Here is a 22,323-nt window from a genome sequence, read left to right as displayed (position 1 = left end):
TTCTAGAGGAAGTGTTCCTAATGTCCTAAAAAGGGAGACCTTCATCCTGGAAAAGGGAGGTCTCAACCTGTAAAAAAAAAGAAGAACCTCAACCTGAAAAGGGAGGTCTCAACCTGCGGTGGTTTAAGGAAGGCCACCAACCAAAGGCATGCTCATGGGGCATTATTGTCTCTCTTGCTACAACTCTGAATTTGGCTATGGTTGTCTCTGGATGTACGTTCGGTAGTGGTTTTAGGTTGTGGCTCAGGCTCGCTTGATGAATATTCAAATGATGAATTGTCAAAGCTGCTAACTGACCATCAATTCCTCCCATGTCAGATACAAGGTGAGAAGATGAAGAAACCTTCGTTGCAATACTAGTCAATACTCAAGAACAAATTTTGTGGTATGACCGGTATATCTTATTTCCTATTAAAGACTATTGCTAAGAAGCGATCTGTCCAAGGTGAATCTTTGTGCTTGCAGGAATTTTGTTTCTATAACATATGTCTAAATGATGAGTGCGCTTACCACAATGGTCACAAGGATGAATATCAAAACATTGATCTTTCACATTGCCAACTCGATCACAATGTTGGCATTTGAAAACCTATTGTCACTATGCAAAAGGAGCAAGCGAAGATGAATCATCCTGAAAAACATGATTATCATCACATTTTTTCATATATTTATCATTTTTCGTGTAGCGGGGTCCATCAAAAGTATGCAACATGGTTAATCCTTGGATGAGAAATTAAATTCCACATCAAGCGAGTGCTCCCGCTCAAAATTTGAATAAAATCGTACATGTAATCTAAAATTTGTTGATGTAATCTAATCTTATTTTATTATTTCCACCATTATTTTATAATATTACTTAGGAGACCTATTTTAGACCTCAAAATTTCTCTTATGGTAAAATCTCGCTTACAATGCAAAATTTGACAAGTATGATATGGACTATAGTCAGTGAAGACAAGCCTAAAATAAATGCCTCCAAAATAAATTTGTATATCCTCTTGCGATCAAGGCACTAACGTTGGATACATAATGATGAAAAGAGGGCATCATGACATCCAAAATTTTAACCCTTCTTAGACAATTGAAAATTTTTTAATACAATCACCATAAGGTGACATCTGAAGCGAAACCATCATTCAATGTGACTCCACGTACTAACGAATTATGAGTTGTAGCATATAACACTAGTTGTTCCACACTTGCATTGGTTATATATTTGTCTCAGATGTCGTTCTCTTGAATTTGAGATCCCCGCAGTGGCATGAACACCAAGATCATTGAAAATGATTGCATTTGTTCATTCAAAACCCAAAAATATTCACGACGGAACTCACATTTTGTTTCCAGAGAATTTCTACAAGAAAATGCACTAAGAGGATGCCTCTGGGCAGGTGCAAAAAGTTTATAAATGAAAACTTCAATTCACAGTAAACAATTATAGTTCCAATGACCCATCTCTTTCATTAATCAGACAAGTACCAAAACAAAATACATGCCACCAACATGCAATAATGAGTGCAACATTGGAAACAATAGTCCCTCTCCAACAACCGAACTATTAGAGACAAAATCAAGTCCTAAACACCATGCTTATTTTGGCACAAATGCACATATCCATAATTAGCGATCTCAAACAGGAAATGCCTTTTATCCCTTCACTACCTCTATTACTATGGCTTAGATGCCTTCATAACAACATATAATAATTGCAACTGAATGAACATGTGGATTTGAAAAAGTTTGCCAAGAGATATGTAAATCTAATGCATATGCTAAGTAATAAGAAATTAAATCAAAGATGTGTATGTAATAAAACTTCAAAGAAAAATTTCATGCAGATACACAACAAGTGTTGTTCTCAATCAACTACAAAATGAAAAGTGGTGGCTGGAATTATCCTCTCAATGATACTTTGCAACAAGCGTGCTCAGAAGCTGCAAAGTATCTCACAGACTTGCAATGATTGGAAATTGATGAAAACCAAAACACAGAGCCCCATATATCATTACTTACAACAATATGATCAATCTATGAATGTGTCATATTGTTTTTCTACAAATTCACCGTGTGCCATCGCAGGCCATATAACCAATTTCTGCAGTTAAATTAAGTGAACTGAATTGAATATATGTGCATTGAATTACCTAGAAAGCTCTTCGAGAGTTAACAAAGGCTCTTCACAAATTAACGCTTGACAAAGACTTGTTTTAATCTGTAGGTCAACGCTGTCAGGCTCTTCATGGTCAAAAGATCATCTCAGAACGTACTATTGCGTATAACTTGACCTGTGTTGTCTCGGGGTAAACCTGTTGACTTGACCTTGACTTGGAGTAAACTAACAATGAAGCACTTGAATGAATTGTTCTCTGCTCAACCATTTAGAATTTTCGGTAGCATCTCACAATGTATTTTCACAACGATGGCTCAATGTATCACAGAAAACAAACAACATAAGAGAATGAAGTTGCTTTGAATTTGTACACACTTTGAGGATGAAGAATGGTGGAGGATACATGAACTACAACGTCTCAGATATTATAGTGCAGGTCCCCTTACATTGTCCATGACATGCCAAAAAAATGAGTGAAAAACATGCATGAATAAGAGCGTCAAAGTCTGAGAAGGAAGGAGCACCCAATGCCCAGGATGGCCACAAAAATTATGACTCAAGTTATTCAACAGGAAAGGACACAAAACGAGTGGCTCAAGCTACTCAACAAGGCAGATAAACCACTACTCTAATACAACTGTTGGAATCATAATTGGAAAAATGAATTCAATTTGTTTTAAGAATATTGTACATATAAATACAAAGTTGAAACAATTGGATTCAATTTTCAAGTTTTCTTAGACTTTAGTAATCGATTACATATAAATACAATGTTGAAACAATTGAATTCAATTTTCAAGTTTTCTTAGACTCTAGTAATTGATTACATAATGCACCACAACCCTAACAGATTAGGTATCCAATAGGTTATACATTTAAAGAAATCTTTTGACCACATTTCTGCTTGTCACATCTAGAGAGAAAGAAATTCATCCACAAACTCTTTATCAAAGGAATAAGTGCAACTAGGATTGCACACTTGGACAATTGATAAGAAGATAGGTGAATATTTCCATAGTCCCTTCATAGAGGGCCCACAGTCAGAGCAACAATAAGGATCAATCTTCTATATGATCATCTCCTTTTTTGTTTTTTCAGACACTTTATATTAGAGAGTTTTCTTAAAAAAAACTTTGGTTGGTATTATATATAGCAACATAGTTTTTAGTTTCCTTACATTAGTCAATAATATGGACATGTAAAAGGCTTGTATAAATAGACTTTGATCTTGGTACAATTTTTGATTTTTGTTGATGATAGTACATATATTTTTGAATACACAGAAGTATACTTTTATAAAATATAATTTCCATTTTTTATAATGAAAATTACAATTTTTCTCTCATAATATATACATAAATATAAAATTTATCATAAATAAAGTTGATGATTAATCATCATTTAATATGAGTTGACTCAAAACTTTTAGTTAAATAAAATCACACTAATCAAAATTATCTCATTTTTTTGAATTTGAAGAAAAAAATCTCTTAGTTGCACAAAAACATTTTTAGATCTTGCTTAAGGACCAAAAAACACTTCGAATATTATTTGCAAGAAATCAAATATATATTAATATGATTATCAACACTATAATACTAGGATTAGGTGCTTTCAAATATTATATAACCTTAATTTCATATATTTCAATCTTTGTTTTCTTATTATTTTATGTGATTCATAAACCTAAAAGGTCAATGACTGCTAAGTCCATGAAATGCTAAGTCCATGAAATATTGTACCAAGTAGATTAGGTCAATCACTGCTAAGTCCATGGAATATTGTACCAAGTAGATTCATTGAAAGGGATCACAATACCACATTCAAGTCAACAGAGACAGATCGTTGGACACCTTCCGCTTCGAAGTACGAAAAGAAGACACGTGTCTCAACTTTTCTTTTCTTTATGAAAAATTCCTCCGGTTTCTTTCAACTCAACTCAAGTCAATGCACTCATCCTCACGTTAATCTCGGAAAGTGAATTTTCCCCTCATTTTCTTTGGAGAAGTCAGTCAATATACACATTTCTTTGCCGTTGCCTTGCAATTTCCTTCCCTCACCTCTGTACTTGCCGTTCGGATCCCTCCATACATTTCTTTGCCATTTCCTCGCCGTGCAAAGCATTGAGGTGTTTTTTTGGGTGTTATTTGAAGGCATCAATAAATATTGGCTTAAAACCTTTGTACCTAAAATCCTGAGTTGAGTTAGGCTACGGCATATAAATATTAGCACAAATTAAATTCCTCTCTCCTGTGTTTCGCGATATTATGGAGAATCCCACAGCCGGTCATAGGATTGTACCTGTAACAGAAACACAGGTACTTCTGGATGTCATGCCCAGAGACACAGCGGCATTCCCAGAGAATAAAATAACTTGGTTTGCGTTTAAGCTTGCCTTTCTGGAGAAGGTAGCCAGCGGGCTCGGAAAGTTGGCCTTCCTCTGGGCAACCGCCGTCGTGCTCGGAGGATTTGCAGGAAATTTAAAAACGGCTGACTTCTGGTGCGTCACTATAATATTGTTCACAGAAGGTGTTCGGATCTTCAGCCGAAGCCAAGAGGTGGTGTGGCACCATGAGAACACGCTAAAATCCATGGAAACTCTCAGCGAGGAAGCTAGACGGGTAGGTAACGGCTTCTATAATACCTGCTACTCCATCTCAATTAAGATCTTCGGATGCTGGAGCTCAGAAAACAGTGAAGAAGAAGATTCTGATCATCATGATTCTCAGAAGAGAAGTTGGTCAATGTCAATGGTCAGTTTTCTCTACTGCCTGCAATTGTTGTCCGCTTCGACAATCGTGGGTTTGTCTCTCTATCGGCTACTAAGGCATAACTACATCGTAGGTTCAGGTAAGGATACCATGAATCTGAAATCGGCTGTCATAATTTTGTACGCCATGTCTCTGGCCGAAGCGTTTCTGTTTCTGTTGGAGAAGACCTACTGGAAGATCAGTGCGAAGAAATTGCTGGAGGAGGTGAACAATGCTTATGGCTTCAACTTCGACAAGCCTGAGCTCCACACTGTCAGACGTTTTCTGTATGATACATATTCGCGGTGCGTCAAAGGTAACATTTTCGACGCTTCGAAGATGGAATTTGTGTCCTACAGCGTGGAGTTGCTTCAGTCCAGCAGCGCGGACGGGCAGCTGACAGGTGCTCGAGTATTGTCCGCGCTTGCGAGAAATGAGCAATTTGCAGAAAGAACTTTGAGGGCAATCGGAACCATGAAAGATGTGGTGGAGAGGCTAATCGACATGCTGAATTTCAAGAACGTGGACGAGAAGGAGATTCGAAAAGCGGCTGCAGAGATCATCTCCAAATTGGTGGAGAACAAGCGGCATTGCGTTCGGGTGACGGCCATTACTGGGTTGATGGAATCCGTAGCCACTCTGCTGTACTCAAACGACTCAAATGAAGGAGGCTTTGTTTCGCTGGGGCTGACCATAGTGAAAAAGCTGGCAGAAGAGCGCTCCAACCGCCATAAAATCAACATCAGCAGAGGGCTAATTCCTAAAATTATCTCACTCACAGACTTAGAACCCAGCGACCTCCAATTCGAACCCAACGCCTTCCAACTGGAAATCGAGAGGGATAAGAAGATCCCCTTCGCAACTGAGGTGGAAGAGCTCGCTCTGCAGATCGTGAAAACTCTGGCCAGCACTACAGGCTCGACCGGGAAGGACCTGAGGAAAAGGATGTTGAGGATTGTCTTCGCCATAAGCAATCTCAGAAACGTTCTTCAGTGCACAGAAAGAGATGATCTGCGAATCCTAGCGATCGAGACGTTAACAAATCTTGCTCACGAACAAAAGGGCCGTGAAAGAATTGGCCGTACCGGCGGAATTCTGCGTAAGCTCTTCTCTTTGTTTTTCATGGAGAGAATTAATAATAATGATGAAAAGGAGAAACTTGTGAAGACGGCAGGAGAAGCCCTGGGTCTTCTTTCGCTGGAGTCGGAGCCTAACTGTAAAAAAATGATGAGCATTAAGGTGGACCGTCACCCGAATTTAATGGCAAGCCTCATCTCCATGCTGAACGACGCCGTTAAGGGTATTCATGCAGCAAGAATTCTTCGAAATCTGCTTGAATACGCAGATGCAAATTACGTTAAACCGACTGAAATCACTGCACTGGCAGAGCAGGTAGAAGATTGTATTCAAATCTCAGCCTTTCTTTTGAAAATTAAAGTCTTGCTTTGCAGTATGATCTGAAAATAATTTATCTTAGATACCGATGTGATGAATAAGGTTATTTATCTTTCAGCTTAGATGTTGATGTGATGAATAAAGGTATCTATTTTTTATCAAAGTTAAAATTTTGTTTATGTAGATTAAAATACAAATTTTAAAATATGTAAGAAAAATATAATTTGATAAAAAAAATTCATACTACAAATTGAATTTCTCTACATTTATATTAAATCCGTATTTAAAATAAATCTAAGCTAACTTCTTTGTGATGTGTTGTTATCAGATTCTGAAGTTTGTGAGGAAAGAACATTCATGCAACCATAAGCATAAGCGGGTGGCCATAGGATTGAGGGAGAAACATTCATGCGAGTACCAGGAAGCAGCCATAGGATTGGCTGCACGGTTTATGACCAAATGGGATTTCACTCATGAGTTCCGAGAATTGATGTTGTTGAAACTGGTGAAGGTTTTTGAGAGTCACCCATATCCATTGAAGATGGTTCCCAATGTGAGGAGGTACAGCATCGAGGTCCTGATAGGTGTTTTGAAGAGGGACAAAGGTGCATTAGAGCAGAGACCAGAATTGGTGAATGATTTAGAGAAGGCCTTGGAAGGAGTGATGGAGACGACGTCGGACTGGGAATACTACAGCGCCTTCTCGGGCAGTAAGGGGTTGAGCAGGCACACCATCCCCATTCTATCCCTCGCACAGGATGCCATGGAGTTGCTTCCTAAGTAAATATATGGTATCCTAAATAAAATACAGATATGTCCAAGTCTGTGAATCCTAAATAATACAGATGTGTCCAACTCTGTCTTGCACATGTCTGTGTTTTCTATGGTTTAAGATTATAAATATTGTGTGAGTTGTTCAACTAAATAATACAGATGTGTCCAACTCTGTCTTGCACATGTCTGTGTTTTCTATTGTTTAAGATTATAAATATTGTGTGAGTTGTTCAACTCTGTGTTGGAAGGCTTTGTTTTCCAGTGTTTAATATTATAAATATTGTGTGAATTATTGGGTTATGTGTTAGTGAGATGTTTTTAGTTGTAATTTATTGTTTATTTGAAAATGGATTACAAAAGTCTAAAATTTAGTATTTAATGTTTTTTTAAATTTATGTTAAAAGTGGTAGCTTTGTAATGTGAAGTAAAGAATATCACAAAAGTCTAAGATATAGTATTTAATATTTTTTAAAATTCATATTAAAAGTAGTAATAGCTCTGTAATGTAAAGTGAGGAATATCAGAAAAATCTAAGATCTACCATTTAATATTTTTTTAAAATTGTATTGAAAGTGGTAACTCTATAATGTGAAGTGAGGAATATTTTGTTAAAAATTGCATTTTAGGTAATTGAGAGGATTTAATGATATATATAAGTATAATCTTGAAATATGTTGCACTATATACTTTTTCTTAAATTAAATAATAATAAAAAAGAAATTTAAGTTTTATACTTTTTATTGATATGATTATATTTTTAAGTAATTTCTGAGTATGTGGCCATTTGTATTGATATTGTCTATCATGGAGAAAGATCGAATCATTCACAAAATTTCTTAAATATTTAATATTTGCTAACGACTTAATGTTCAATTTGAATACATTACCAAACATGAATTTTGATTCATGAGGTTAGGAGAGCGATTGAAACGACAGCTCTGGGCGCACTCGAGCCAGTTATATATATATATATATATATATATATAATATTTTTTAATTTTAAAATATTACAAAAATATTGTGTTTATATATATATATATATATAAATATATATATAAATGAGATACAATTTCTGTTTTCTATTTTGAGCATAAATTATGGTTCTGGTTTTTAGAAGAGCAAATGCTTTCTTTTTTAAAATAAGAATTTTTAAATAAAATAATATAAATGAATTTTATTAATGTCTAATAAATAATTATTAGGTGAAATAGCAAATAATTTTATTTAACTTACATTAAAAAAAATATTATTTTAGAATTAATTTTTTTTTTATAAAAAAGTAATATAAAGATTTTCTTAAGAGAATTTTGGAATAAACTAATTTAAATTAATATTATTATTTTTAATGTACAATTATTGTATTATATATATATATATATATAAATTATTGGCATATTTTGACGAGGCAACTTTGTCTAGAGGTGGTTGTGGTGGAGGGATTGTTCTCTTCCTACAGGAAAATCACTCTTTCAACATCCAGAGTGAGTTGGGCAAGGGTTCAAACAACTATGCATAAACTCTAAGCCTTGAGCTTCTTTTCATATTTTCCATTGAAAAAGAATGTAGCCAATTACAATTTTTTGTTGTTACATGGCAAGTTACTAAGAAGATAGGTGACACTGTTACAAAATATTTCCACAAGCCCTTCATAGAGGGTTGGCAATAGTAAGGATAAATCTTCCATGATGAATGTCTCCTTTTTGTTTTTTTTGAGAGGCTTTATATGAGATAGTTTTCCTAAAAAAGAAAAAAAAAAACTCTTGTTAGTATTGTATACAGCGACATAGTTTTTAGTTTCTATACATTTGTCAATAATCTGGACAAAACCGACTAAATAGAATTTACTTAAATGATAAAATTTATGATAAGTAAAGTTGATCATCATCACTTAATATGAGTTGACTCAACACTCTTATTTAAATAAAATCACACTAGAAATTATCTCATTTTTTGTATTTGAAGAAAAGGTTCTCTGTGTTAACCAGAAACATGTTTAGATATTGCAAAGGACCAAAAAGAACTTTGAATATTATTTACAAAAAATCCAATTTTGAGAATTAAATATTATTTGCAAGAAATCCAATATTTATTCATATGATTATCAAAGCTATAATACTAGATGATATGTTTTCAAATACATATAATTTTAATCTCATATCTTTTACTCTTTCTTTTTTCTATGTGATTCATAGAGCATGCCATAAAATATCTAAAAAATTGAACTCTTAACTTCTCAATAATAAAAGTGCTACTAAATGAAAAAAAATTAAACTCTTGACTTTCCAATAGCAAAAATACTATTAGATAAAATCAATTGAACTAAATTATACATTTTACTTATCAAAAAATATTATTTTTATTTTTTTTAATTAATTATATAAATTACAATAAAAAACATTTAAATTTTACAATATTTCTAAACCATTTATTATTAAATTTATTATTAAATATTTCTAAATTCAAGATATTATTTAATTACTTTAAATAAAAAATAAGACATTATTAAAAAAATAATGTTAAATGACATATTTACTTTTCATTTCCAAACTCCTCAAAACCTTAATTTTTCCTATAAAAACATAACATGCGGTTGTCATTCAAAGAAATGTATATGAACGCAAGTACATTTTTTCCTATATTTAAATTTGACAATGGGTAAGGAGCACATATCATGGGATTTGATTTGCAAAACATTCTAATAGAACATTAACTTTATTATTAAATTAATATGCTATGATTTATGATTAGTGTTTTTATCAATGTATAAAATTATTGATAAGTTTATATGTTTGAAATAATTTGTATGAGTGTTTAGCCATTTGTATTGATATCGTTGGTTGTGGAGAAAAGCCAAATTGTTCACAATATTTTTTTAATTTTTTTGTATTTTTTTTAGGTATAGTTGGTTGGGAGAAAGGCAAAATCTTTCCTAGGATTTTTTTAAGATTTTTGTATTTTATAAGTGGTAGGCTTCATATTTTTTTACTGGTCTATTCATGTTTACAAGAAATTCTTCGGGGTAAATCACAAGATAAATCATTTGTCGAGGCGTTTCGAACCAACAAGTGTGGTTCATCGTCAAGACAAGTTGAAGAAACAGATTCAGCTTAGCATGTTAAATAGTCTGAGCAGAGACTCCAACGGCTATCTTGACTAACAAGTTGAAGAAACAGATTCAACTTAACATGTTAAATAGTCTGAGCAGTGACTCCAACAGCTATCTTGACTAATGACTAATTTCGACTTTAGGACCAGAGTCAAGATTTAATGGAAATTAGTTAAATTATGTGAATAAATAAAAATATAAAATAATTTAAAAATTGTTAAAGGTTAATTAGAAAGTTATTAAAAAAATTATAATTTGGAACTTAAAGTATAAATAATATGTGTGTGTATATATATATATATATATATATATATATATATATACAAAGGTTAGTTAGAAACTTATTGGAATAATAAAATTGAAATATACATAAAAATAATAATAAATAAAGTTTAATTACGAAAGTTATAAAAGGTAAAAAGATTTTATTTCATTTTAAATAAAAAAAATAAATAAAAAAATAAAAATAAATAGATAGATAAAAAAAAAAATACTAAATCAATAAATGACTCAATAAATCAATATAACTATTTAAAAATAATAATAATAATAATAAGAATGGAAATTAAATAAATTAATAAATTAATTAAAGTAAATAAAACAACTGAGCAAAAAATAAAATAAAATAAAATAAATGAATAAATTAATTAAAATAAATAAAACAAGCGAGCGGATAAAAAAAAAAAAAACATATATATATAAACAGAGTCAAAATGAGAAACCCTAGGAGGAAGGAAAAACAAGGCGCCCAGGAAAAACAGCGAAATAAAGGGGAACCAACGAAAGCAAGAAAGGGCAAGACTAGGAAGAAAGGGTCGGGATCTAGCAGCTACTGATCTTCCAGCGGTCATTTCTATTGAGATTGCTCGGCCTTCTTTCAATTTCAATAGCTTCTTTAAAGTTTTATTTATAAAACAAAAAGGCACTCAGTTTTATGTGTTTTTTAAAATATTTATTGGTCTATTCATTTTAAGAGTTTTATTTATAAAACAAAAAGGCACAACATGATGTTGAAATGAAATACACTGCAGAATAGGAAATTTCCGTGAAAATCGAAATGGAAATGGTCATGGTCATACGTGAATGACTTACTTAACGCAATTGAATCCCAAAATGATATCTAATATAATGCACTGCATAAACCCCCATACTTGAAATTCAAAAAGAGTGAAGGGATCTCTACTTGAAAGGTTCATGAGGCACAATAATTGCTAAGGTTTTGCAAATGGGGTAGCAAGCTAAGTGAGCTTGATTGTGGGGAAAACTCCACAGTTAAGCGCACTTGAGCCAGAGGTGATCTAGGATGGGTGACCTCCTAGGAAGCCCTGGTTACCGGGTGCAAGCCCCAAAAGTGATGATTGACGCTATGTGATTCATTTCACTAGTTTCAATCCCACTTCTTCACCCCTGTGAGCATCACCCGATGCAATGAGTGTTAAGTGAACTATTCAAAAATCATGAGAAATTAGTCAGTTACGACTACCTCTCATGGAAATGGTCATACGTGAATGACTTACTTAATGCAGTTGAATCCCAAAATGATATCTAATATAATGCACTGCGTAAACCCCCATACTTAAAATTCAAAAAGAGTGAAGGGATCTCTACTTGAATGGTTCATGAGGCACAATACTTGTGAAGGTTTTGCAAATGGGGTAGCAAGCTAAGTGGGCTTGATTGTGGGGAAAACTCCACAGTTAAGCACGCTTGAGCCAGAGGCGATCTGGGATGGGTGACCTCTCGGGAAGTCCTAGTTACTGTGTGCAAGCCCTAGAAGTGATGATTGATGTGCAAGCCCTAGAAGTGATGATTGATGTGCAAGCCCTAGAAGTGATGATTGATGTGCAAGCCCTGGAAGTGATGATTGACGCTATGTGATTCATTTCACTAGTTTCAATCCCACTTCTTCACCCCTGTGAGCATCACTTGATCCAATGAGTGCTAAGTGAACTATTCAAAAATCATGAGAAATTAGTAAGCTACGACTACCTCTCATGGAAATGGTCATACGTGAATGACTTACTTAATGTAGTTGAATCCCAAAATGATATCTAATATAATGCACTATGTAAACCCCCATACTTCAAATATAAATGAATATTATTAATGTGCAATGAATAATTAGTAAGTAACTCTCTTCAAATTACATAAGATTTTTTATAATGATTTTTTTGAAGAGATTTTTAAAAGTCATATAAAGTTTTTTTATAAAAGAAAACAAAAATTGGAATAAAGTAATATAAATTATTATTATTAATATTTAATGGATTATTTATATATATATATATATATATATATATATATATATATATATATATATATATATATATATATATAAAATATACTTGATGTGGCATATTTGCATGGAGGTTGGATAGGTTTTAAACATCTATGTAGAAATTCTAAGCTTTAAGTTTTTCCTCTTATTTGATATTGAAAAAAAATGTCATCACTTACATATTTTTGGTGATTCCATGATCACCATTAATTGGTTTAATAATATTCAAAGATGTCATGTGCACACACTGGTTTCTATTTTAGAAGAGGTTATGTTGGAATGACAATTGGAAAAATTAATTCAATTTGTATTAAGAATATTGTACATATAAATACAATGTTGAAATAGTTGGATTCAGTTTCAAGGGTTTCTTGGACTTTAGTAACTAATTACATAATGCACCATAACCCTAATGGATTAGGTGTCCAACATTCCGCCCCTTAATCCGAAGGGGTGTATATGAGAGTCCAAGAATAGAGCTAAAATACAAAAAAGTATAACAACTAATGGTTGAATGTTCTCTCTAAAATGGCGGTTTAAGAAAAACCACAAACCAAAAGGTGGGAGAACTCAAAGTCTCAACCAGTGGTGGTTTAAGGATGACCACCAACTTTGGAACTAAAGCTTGAAGCAACTCCTAGAACAACTCCAAATTTGGCTAGAAGTTGAAGTCTTCTTCTAGAGGAAGTGTTCCTAATGTCATAAAAAAGGAGACCTTCATCCTAGAAAAGGGAGGTCTCAACCTATAGAAAAAGAAGAAGAACCTCAACCTAAAAAGGGAGGTCTCAACTTGTGGTGGTTTAAGGAAGGTCACTAGCCAAAGGCATGTTCATGGGGCATTACTCTGTCTCTAGCTACAACTATGGATCTGGCTATGGCTGTCTCTGGATGTACGCTCAAGTAGCAGGTTTGGGTTGTGGCTCAGGCTCACTTGATAAATTTCAAAGCTGTTAACTGATCATCAATAACTCCCATGTCAGATATAAGGTGGGAAGATGAATGCAATACTAATCAATACTCGAGAAAAAATTATGTGGTATGACCAATATATCTTCTTGGTTGTTGAATACCATTGCTAAGAAGCGATCCATCCAAGGTGAATCTTCGTTCTTGTAGGAGTTTTGTTTCTATAACATTTTTCTGAATGATGAGTGTGCTTACCACAATTCTCACAAGGATGAAGATCAAAACATTGATCTTTCATATGGCCAACTCGATCACAATGTTGGCATTTGACAATTTGTGGTTGTTATGCAACAAGAGCAAGTGAAGATGGATCATCTTGAAGGAATCCAACGCTACGAAACTAGATGGGCTTGGAATATTCTGGAATATGAAAGGACACATCCTTGTCATATCTGAGACCAATTCTATTCTTGTTGTTCACAACTTCTTCCCAAGGTTTGCTCCTAAAATGGCTCCATTATTTTGATCAATCTTCAACTCCTTATGGGAGTTAGGCTCAAATAAAGAGTTGTTTTGAACAAGAACTAATTCATAATTACAACTCCTTTTTGTAGTTCATCTCATTGTAGCTGAGACTCAAGTTGGAGAAACTCAACTGTCTCTTGAGCATTATGCAAATAGATTATGATATCAGTAAGAGTGACTTGGTTGATAATCACTGTTTCCTCAACAGTAGAAAATACGAGTTTGTTTAATTAATCTAAAACACTATTAGTTTGAGCCATTTTATAATAACTTATCTTCAAAAAATAAAAGGTATTGACTTTAATCGAAAATGCACTCGCTTACAATCATTAGAGAAATTTTGAGGTTTAAAATGGACCTCAAAACAAAAATGTATAACCAAAATAAACTTTATAAGAATTAATAGGATTCAAGATGATGTCAACCATGGGGGATGATTCACCATTTTTGGAGTAAAAAAGTAAAAAGAATAAAAAATAAAAAATTTAAAAAGCTATTTTTTTCAACTCGTATTTTCGATTTATCTCCCTATGGATTTACTCAAATTTTGAGCGGGATAACTCATTGGAAGAGAAATTTAATTCTTCATCCAAGGAGTACCCATTTTTCATACTTTCGATGGATCCTGCTACACGAAAAATGATAAATACATGAAAAACGTGATTACAATAACATTTTTTCATGTATTTCTCATATTTCGTGTAGTGAGATGTATCGAAAGTATGCAACACGGGTACTATTTGGATGAGGAATTAAATTCCACATCCAATGAGTGCTCCCACTCAAAATTTGAATAAAATCATAGGGATATAAGTCGAAAATATGAGTGGAAAAAATAATTTTATTTTTCCCTATAAAATTTGATGATGTAATCTAATCTTATTTTATTATTCCTACTATTATTTTATAATATTCCTTAGGAGGCCTATTTTAGACCACAAAATTTCTCTAATGGTGAAATCTCGCTTACAATGCAAAATTTGACAAGTATGAGATGGATTGTAGTGAGTGAAGACAAGCCTAATGAATGTCTTAAAAATGAATTTGAATATCCTCTTGTGATCAAGGCACTAAAATTGGATACTGAACGATGAAGAGAAGGTATCGTAACATCCAAAAATTCAACCCTTCTCAGACAATTGAAGCCATGTTAATACAATCACCATAGGGTGACATCTGCAGTAAAATCATCATTCAACGTCCACATACTAACGAACTCTGATTTGTAGCATATAACAACAATAGTTCCACACTTGCACTGGTTATATACTTGTCTCAGTTGTCGTTCTCTTAAACTTGAGATCCCCGCAGTGTCATGAACACTAAGATCATTGAAAATGATTGCAATTGTTCATTCAAAACCTAAAAATATTCACGACTGAACTCATATTCCATTTTGAGAGAATTTCTACAAGAAAATGCACCAAGAGGATGTCTCTGGGGTAGGTGCAACAACTTTATAAATGAAAACTTCAATTCACATTAAACAATTATAGTTCCAATGAACCATCTCTTTAATTAGTCAGACAGGTACCAAAACAAATTGCATGCCACCAACAAGCAATAATGAGTGCAACATTGGAAACAACAATCCCTCTCCAACAACCAAACTATTAGAGACATATAAAATCAAGCCCTAAACACCATGCTTATTTTGCCACAAATGCATACATCCATAATGAGCGATCTCAAACAAGAAATTATTTTGATCCCTTCACTACCTCTGCTACTATGACTTAGATGCCCTCATAACAACATATAATAATTACAACTGAATGAACATATGGATTTGAAAAAGTTCACCAATGGATACATAAATCTAATGCATATGCTAGGCAACAAAACATCAAATCAAAGATGTGTATGCAGTAAAAATTCAAAGTATAATTTCATGCATATACACTATTGAAGACCAAAATTGTCTCTTTTTGACCACCTTCTTACACTCCATCCTCCTTCTTTTATACTCTAATAAATCTAATTAAGCACCAGTCTACAAGGTTCATGGTAATAACAGGTACTTAAACATCTTTTATTTCATAAGTTTCATTGTTCTTTATTATTTAACTCAATATTTGCATAAGCTACTTTATTGCACCAATTTTGCAACTAATGACTGATTCTGCAGCATAGTTGAAGGTTCGATGGGTTTCGAAACTCCATTCGTGGAACTAGACATATGGGCAGGTGGCTAATAGATGACATAATGATATTTACCTATTTTCATGATCTGGATTGATGATAAGAACATCACAAAGGCTCAGTCAACGCAGAAGTCAACCAGCGAAGAAGGAGCCAAAGGCGAACCAGGCGAGTGAGAAAATTAATGGAAGCATATATTTAGCCTCATGATTTTCTTCTCCGATAGAAAATAATGAGGAAATCATGAGATATTATATTCTTGTGTTATTTTTAGTCTCTATCGAGTAGGATAGGCTCATAAATCTCTAAAAAAAAATTGATAGAGGTTAGAAATCTACCTCTCGACATGATAAACACAATCTTGCATATTTTTTGGAAAACTCCATTTACAGTTATAAAAACTTTGTTTTGTTTGATACCCTTCTTGTGCGTTATCTCAATGCATATATAATCATTTGAAGAATTCATGTTGTTACCTACATCTCATAGGAGAGCCCCCTGGAGTTGTAAGGTTTTAGCGCTTTCAATTAACATTTCAATCCTGCATTTTATGGTGTTTAATTTGTTCATCTAACTATCCAGTTTTGATTTTAAATGAATGTTTAGGGTTGAGTTTCAATCAGGATTTGTTTAATCATTTTGTTGTAGGATGAATGAGTGAAGTCAAGATCTCTTATGCACATGAACAGTAGTATGGCAGAGTGTGGATTCATTTAGGATTTGCAATATAATTTGAGTTACATCTGAGTTAAATTACATTTGAGTAAATAAGATTTCAATTTCCAGTTAGTATGATTATAGAGTTAATTTATCTTTTTTTGTCAGAGTGATCTAGATTTAATTTCATTATTTAGTTAAGCATGTGTGATATTTATTTCTATAAGTGTGATCTTTCTTTAGAACAAGTGTGATAATTTTAGTTTCAATTTGCAAGTGTGACATTTATTTCAAGAAAAGTGTGATATTTATTTCAAGCAAGTGTGATGTTTCTTTCAAGTAAAGTGTGATATTTCTTTTAAGCAAGTGTAATAATTTTGATTTCATTTTTGTTAAAGAGTGACATATTTACTTTCATGTAAGAGTGACAGTTGTTATAGAGAACATGTGCATCTCTATATCTCAATTTAATCTAGGAATTGCTTGAATAATAAGGACTCCTAGTACAAACAGTGCACATACATTTCATTGGTATACTAGCCCTGGTCGATAATTTCTGTAGTAATTTAATATCAATTAAATTACCAAACATTTTGGAGTTGTTTTCGAGGAATTCTATATAGGAGTCTTTTAATTTTCATTAAAAAAATAAAAATAAAAATGATATGCATAGGGAAAGAGATTCTAGAGGTAGATTCGTAAGTAGATGTAGGAGTTTAATTCCAACATCATCACTCACCCCACCACGACCTCGTAGCGCTACACCATCCACCCAAACTCATATTCCATCAATTACAGGCAGACATAGACTTCCTGAGGTACATAGATATGAAATTCTACCTAAATATTCACCAAATTCCTCTGTTGAAGCCATAGTGGAAGAAGAAGGTCCTACATCCCCAATAGAAGGAGTAATATTTATATCTTCAACTAGAGAACAACTTCTACAAAAATAACTAGAAATCCCTATTAAAGAAGAAGAAGAAGAAGAAGAAGAACCTATTTAACATTCCGTTGATAGAAGAACCAGAGGAGGAACTAGAAAATCCAATTTTGGAACCTTATATTAGCTCTGAGGAATCTACAATGATAGGAGAAGGGGAAGGAGAAGTAAATAATGTGAATGGTGAAAAACCTAGGATTGGAGGTGGAAGAGGAGGAAATAGAGGAGGTGGAAGAGGTGGAGGAAGAGGAAGAGGAGTTGGTAGAGGAGATCCAGATGCTTTTGGATTTCCCATCTTTGATGAAGATACTACAACCACAATGAAAAATATCTCACCCTCTATCCTCCCTAATTTCCATGGATTAAGAAATTAGGATCCTGAAACATTTATATTTGAGTTTGAAGTCTTGTGTAGATCCTATGACTACTTGCTTAATACTCAAAAGTTGAAATTGTTTCCAGACACTCTTAAGGATGCAACATTAAAATGGTTTATGGGATTAGGAGCACATTTTATAAGAACATGGGAAGAAATGAAAAATGCATTCTTAGACAAATACAAGGATTATTGCATGCCCCATAACCTTAAATATGAAGTCTTTAAAATGATGCAAAAAGAAGATGAAAATTCTGAAGATATCGGTGAAATATTTGCTTATAATGTAAAAAGGGATAAATTGCATAATCTAGATGAAGAAACTTTGAAATCTCTCTTGCTGAAATCTATCAGAGATGAATGGATAGATCTTCTCAATTTGATGGGTAAATGAGATATTTCTTAGTTATCATTTGGAGATATTTGTGAGTTATGCATACACATTTCAAGAAGAAAGGCAAGAACTGGGAAAAATCCAAGGGATCGTTTTATGTCTATGATTAATAAATATGCAATTGGGATAGTAAGTGGGGCTGAAATATGCAATTTGCTTGACAACTTTAAAACAGATATTTTGGGGAGTCTTAGTGAACAAATAGATACCCTTAAAATACAAAAAAAGAAAAACGATGAAAATGTTGCATTGTCTATATTTTGTCTAAAATGTAAAAAGAAGCATGCCTTGAGAGAACGCTCCCTTGACTTAAAAAGTGTAGAAACACGTGTTATTTGTGCATACAATCATGACACAAAGGAATGTCCTTCAATATCCGTTATTTAAGTTGTCTATCAAGAGGAAGTAATTCCAAATCAAGTAGAACCTCTTTGTTTTATTGCTAAGAGACCATGAAAAAATCCACAATCGAATATGACTCAAGGTTTCAACAGTCAAACATATGCACAACCACCACAAACTAATTGGACTGCACCCATGCCTTGGCAACCTTGGCCTCAACCTTGGGCATAAGGATGGAAAAATCCTTATGGAAATTATCCTCAATTTCAACAACCTTACCTTGTTTTTCCACCACAATATTTTCCTTAGAATGTCCAACCCTCTCAACCTCAAAATCTAAACCCGAAACTTTCATTACCATTTCCACAAATGCCAAATCAACTACTTGCTCGGCCACTTCCAAATCCAAAGAATAAAAACTCAAAACCTTTTTACAACATGGAAGGGAAGAATTTCCAAACTTACATGATAACTCCATTAGATCTTAACAATGTTCAACTTAGATCTGGTAGAGTATTGGAAAACAAGTCACCATCTATTGTTATCCAGGAATCTGAGAAGGATAACCTCTCTAAGAAAGAGAAATATCTTCATCAAGAGGAAAATACTAAAAAAAAAACCATCCCTATACATTTTGATGATACTCCAATAAATTGAACTCCCATTATAGAACAACCTTCAGTTTCTATTCAAAATCCACCTTTTCTTGAAAGATTGAAAATTGACAAAGGGGAAGAAAAACAGATTGTGTTGCCTAATTATGATATGATATATGAAATGAATAACGTTTGTATAAAAATTCATTTGTTGCAATCTATCAAATAAATACCAATATTTGCAAATACAATCAAGGAGTTAAGTATTAAAAAACCAGGAAGAAAAATAAAAGAAGTTAAAAGCATCCAGTTAATTGGGAAAATTGCAGATATCATGATGGGAAAGAAAAGAGTTCAGGAATATCTAGATCCAGGAAGTTCCATTGTGAAAACACATGTTAATGGAATTGAGATTCCAAATACATTGATTGATTTATGAGCAACCATAAATATCATGAGTAAACAAACTATGAATCAATTGAAACTTCCTAATCTTCAATATACACCTACATACTGAAATTAACAGATAGATCTGTTATCAAACTTGATGGTGTCCTCTTGACTTCATGATCTTGATACCCAAGAATAATCTAGGAGGACACCCATTGATTCTAGGTAGACCGTGGTTAGCTACAACTGATGATTTTATAAGTTGTAGATCTGGTGATATGTTTATCTCTGACGGAAGCTTGACAAAGAAATTCACATTATATCCTCCTGCAAAAACAACAATAGAAGTAGAAAGTGAAGCATGGATAGATGATGATAATGAAAACATTCTACATAAAACTTTGGAAATTATTTAATAGAAATTTTTCCAAGGAAAACTTTGAATACTAATGATAATTTGGAAGAATCTCAAACGAAAGAATTAGTGAAGATGTTACAAGAACATTCGTCTGCTTATGCATGGGAATACACTGATATGAAAGGAATTGATCCTAACACTTGTATGCATCATATCTATATTGAAGAAAATGTCAGAGTAATCTGACAACACGAGAGGAGGATGAATCCAAACGTAACGGAAATTGTTAGAGAGGAACTACAAAAATTGTTAAATGTGAATTTCGTTTATGCAATATCAGACAACCAGTGGGTCGTACCTTTGGTATTTGTTCTAAAAAAGAATGGAAAATGGAGAGTGTGCATTGATTATAGGGAATTGAATAAAGCTACTTTAAAAGATCATTTTTACTTCCTTTTATAGATCAAGTACTTGATACATTGGCAGGAAAAGTATTTTTCATTCTTGGATGGTTTTAGTGGATATAACCAAATCCAAGTAGCTACATAAGATCAAGATAAAACAACCTTTACCTATCCATGGGGAACTTATTCTTATCAGGTACTTCCTTTTGGGTTATGTAATTCACCTGCAACATTCCAAAGGGCAGTTTTAGGCATTTTTTTCTGATCTAATTCATGATTGTGTGTTAGTTTACATGGATGCTTTTACTATCTATGGAAACTATTTTAAAGAAGCTCGTAAAAATTTAGAAAAAATTATCATTAGGTGTAAACAATCAAATCTCTCATTAAGCCATGAAAACTATTTTATGATGTTCACTGAGGGTTAGGCCACCATATTTCAGGAAATGGAATCAAAATGGATGCATCTAAGGTAGAAGTCATTTCTAAATTATCAATTCCTACTTGTCAAAGGGATATTAGAAGTTTTCTTAGTTTTACTAGCTATTATAGAAGATTTATAGAAAACTTTACGAAGATAGCCTCTCCACTTTTCAAATTGATTACAAAATATTGTGAATCCATATGGAATTCTCACCGCAAAAAATCCTTTGAAACATTGAAAAAAAAGATTTCCCAAACACTTATTTTAAGAGGACCAAATTGAAAACTACCTTTTCACATTTCAACTGATGCCTCAGATACAACTTTAGGAGTTGTGCTAGGACAGAAAGATTTAACTCCTTATGCCATTTACTATACAAGCAAAAATTTGACCCCTACAGAGTTGAATTACATTGTAAGAAAAAAAGAGTTTTTCGTTGTTCTACATGCCATCAATAAATTCAGACATTATATCACTGGTTATGAAACCTTTATTCACAAAGTTCATTATGCAATTATATCTTTAATGAATAAATCAATTACCAACGGCATAATTACAATTTGGTTATTGTTATTACAAGAATTCAATATTACTATTTTGGATAGACCTGGAAAGCAAAACACAATTGCTAATTTTCTATCTAGAATCTAAAATGATAATAAAGATGTTCCTGTAGAAGATAATTTTCATATATCTTTGCAGTATCTATTAAATCTCCTTGGTTTGTAGATATTTCTAATTATTTGGCTACAGGGAAGTTACCGTCATACTTGTCTCCTCAAGAGAAAATGAAGGTTATTCAAACTAGTGCATCTTATTAATGGATAAAAGAAGTATTGTACAAAAGAGGACTTGACTTAATCATTTGAAGATGTGTTAGAGAGGATGAAGTACCAGAGATATTAAAATGTTTCCATGATGAACCATGTGGAGGACATTTCCCTGATAAAAGAACTTCTTGTACAATCCTTCTCTTAGGATACTATTGGACTTCTCTTTTTAGGGATGCCAAAGAATATGTTAAGAGATGTGACAGTTGTCAAAGAATGGGAAATCATGTTCCTTCAGATGAAATGCCTCTACAAACCCAAGTACTTGTGTACCTTTTGAGAAATGGGCTTTGGATTTTGTTTTTCCAATCAATCCACCATCAAGACAAAAAGGGTTCATTCTTGTTTGTACAGATTATGTTACAAAATGGGTAGAAGTTAAATCACTTCCTTTTGCTACTAAAAATGTTGTAGTTACATTTCTTTTTTAGCATATTTGCACTCGTTTTGGTGTCCGAAGGGAAATTGTGACATATCAAGATACTCAATTTACATCCAACTTGGTACAAAAGATAACGAAGGAGTAAAAAGTCAAACATCGGAAGTCTACTCCACATCATCCACAAGCCAATGGACAAGTTGAATCTACCAATAAAGTAATTGAAGCAACTCTTACCAAGACT

The 22,323-nt window shown here is 33.0% G+C and overlaps 1 protein-coding gene across 1 annotated transcript; it reads left to right on the top strand.

Annotated features, from left to right (window-relative positions):
- The first annotated feature begins 4,377 nt into the window (after positions 1 to 4,377).
- On the top strand, positions 4,378 to 7,039 carry LOC149196666 (uncharacterized). The gene is made up of 2 exons (XM_089408380.1): positions 4,378 to 6,252; positions 6,584 to 7,039. The coding sequence occupies exons 1-2, from the start codon at positions 4,378 to 4,380 to the stop codon at positions 7,037 to 7,039; spliced, it is 2,331 nt and encodes a 776-aa protein (XP_089264506.1).
- Positions 7,040 to 22,323: the final 15,284 nt, after the last annotated feature.

Source organism: Pinus tabuliformis, chromosome 2_2 (genome assembly GCF_031772625.1).
Source record: "Pinus tabuliformis cultivar Carrire ecotype Pingquan chromosome 2_2, CPIR1, whole genome shotgun sequence".
NCBI classification, from domain to species: domain Eukaryota; kingdom Viridiplantae; phylum Streptophyta; class Pinopsida; order Pinales; family Pinaceae; genus Pinus; species Pinus tabuliformis.
The sequence above is the reverse complement of the archived record's forward strand: the minus strand, read 5'-3'. Positions and strand labels throughout refer to the sequence as shown.

Coding starts and splice junctions, on each gene's coding strand:
- LOC149196666 (XM_089408380.1), top strand. CDS start 4,378: ATGGAGAATCCCACAGCCGGTCATAGGATTGTACCTGTAACAGAAACA. Junction 6,253..6,583: donor TCACTGCACTGGCAGAGCAG/GTAGAAGATTGT, acceptor TGTTGTTATCAG/ATTCTGAAGTTTGTGAGGAA.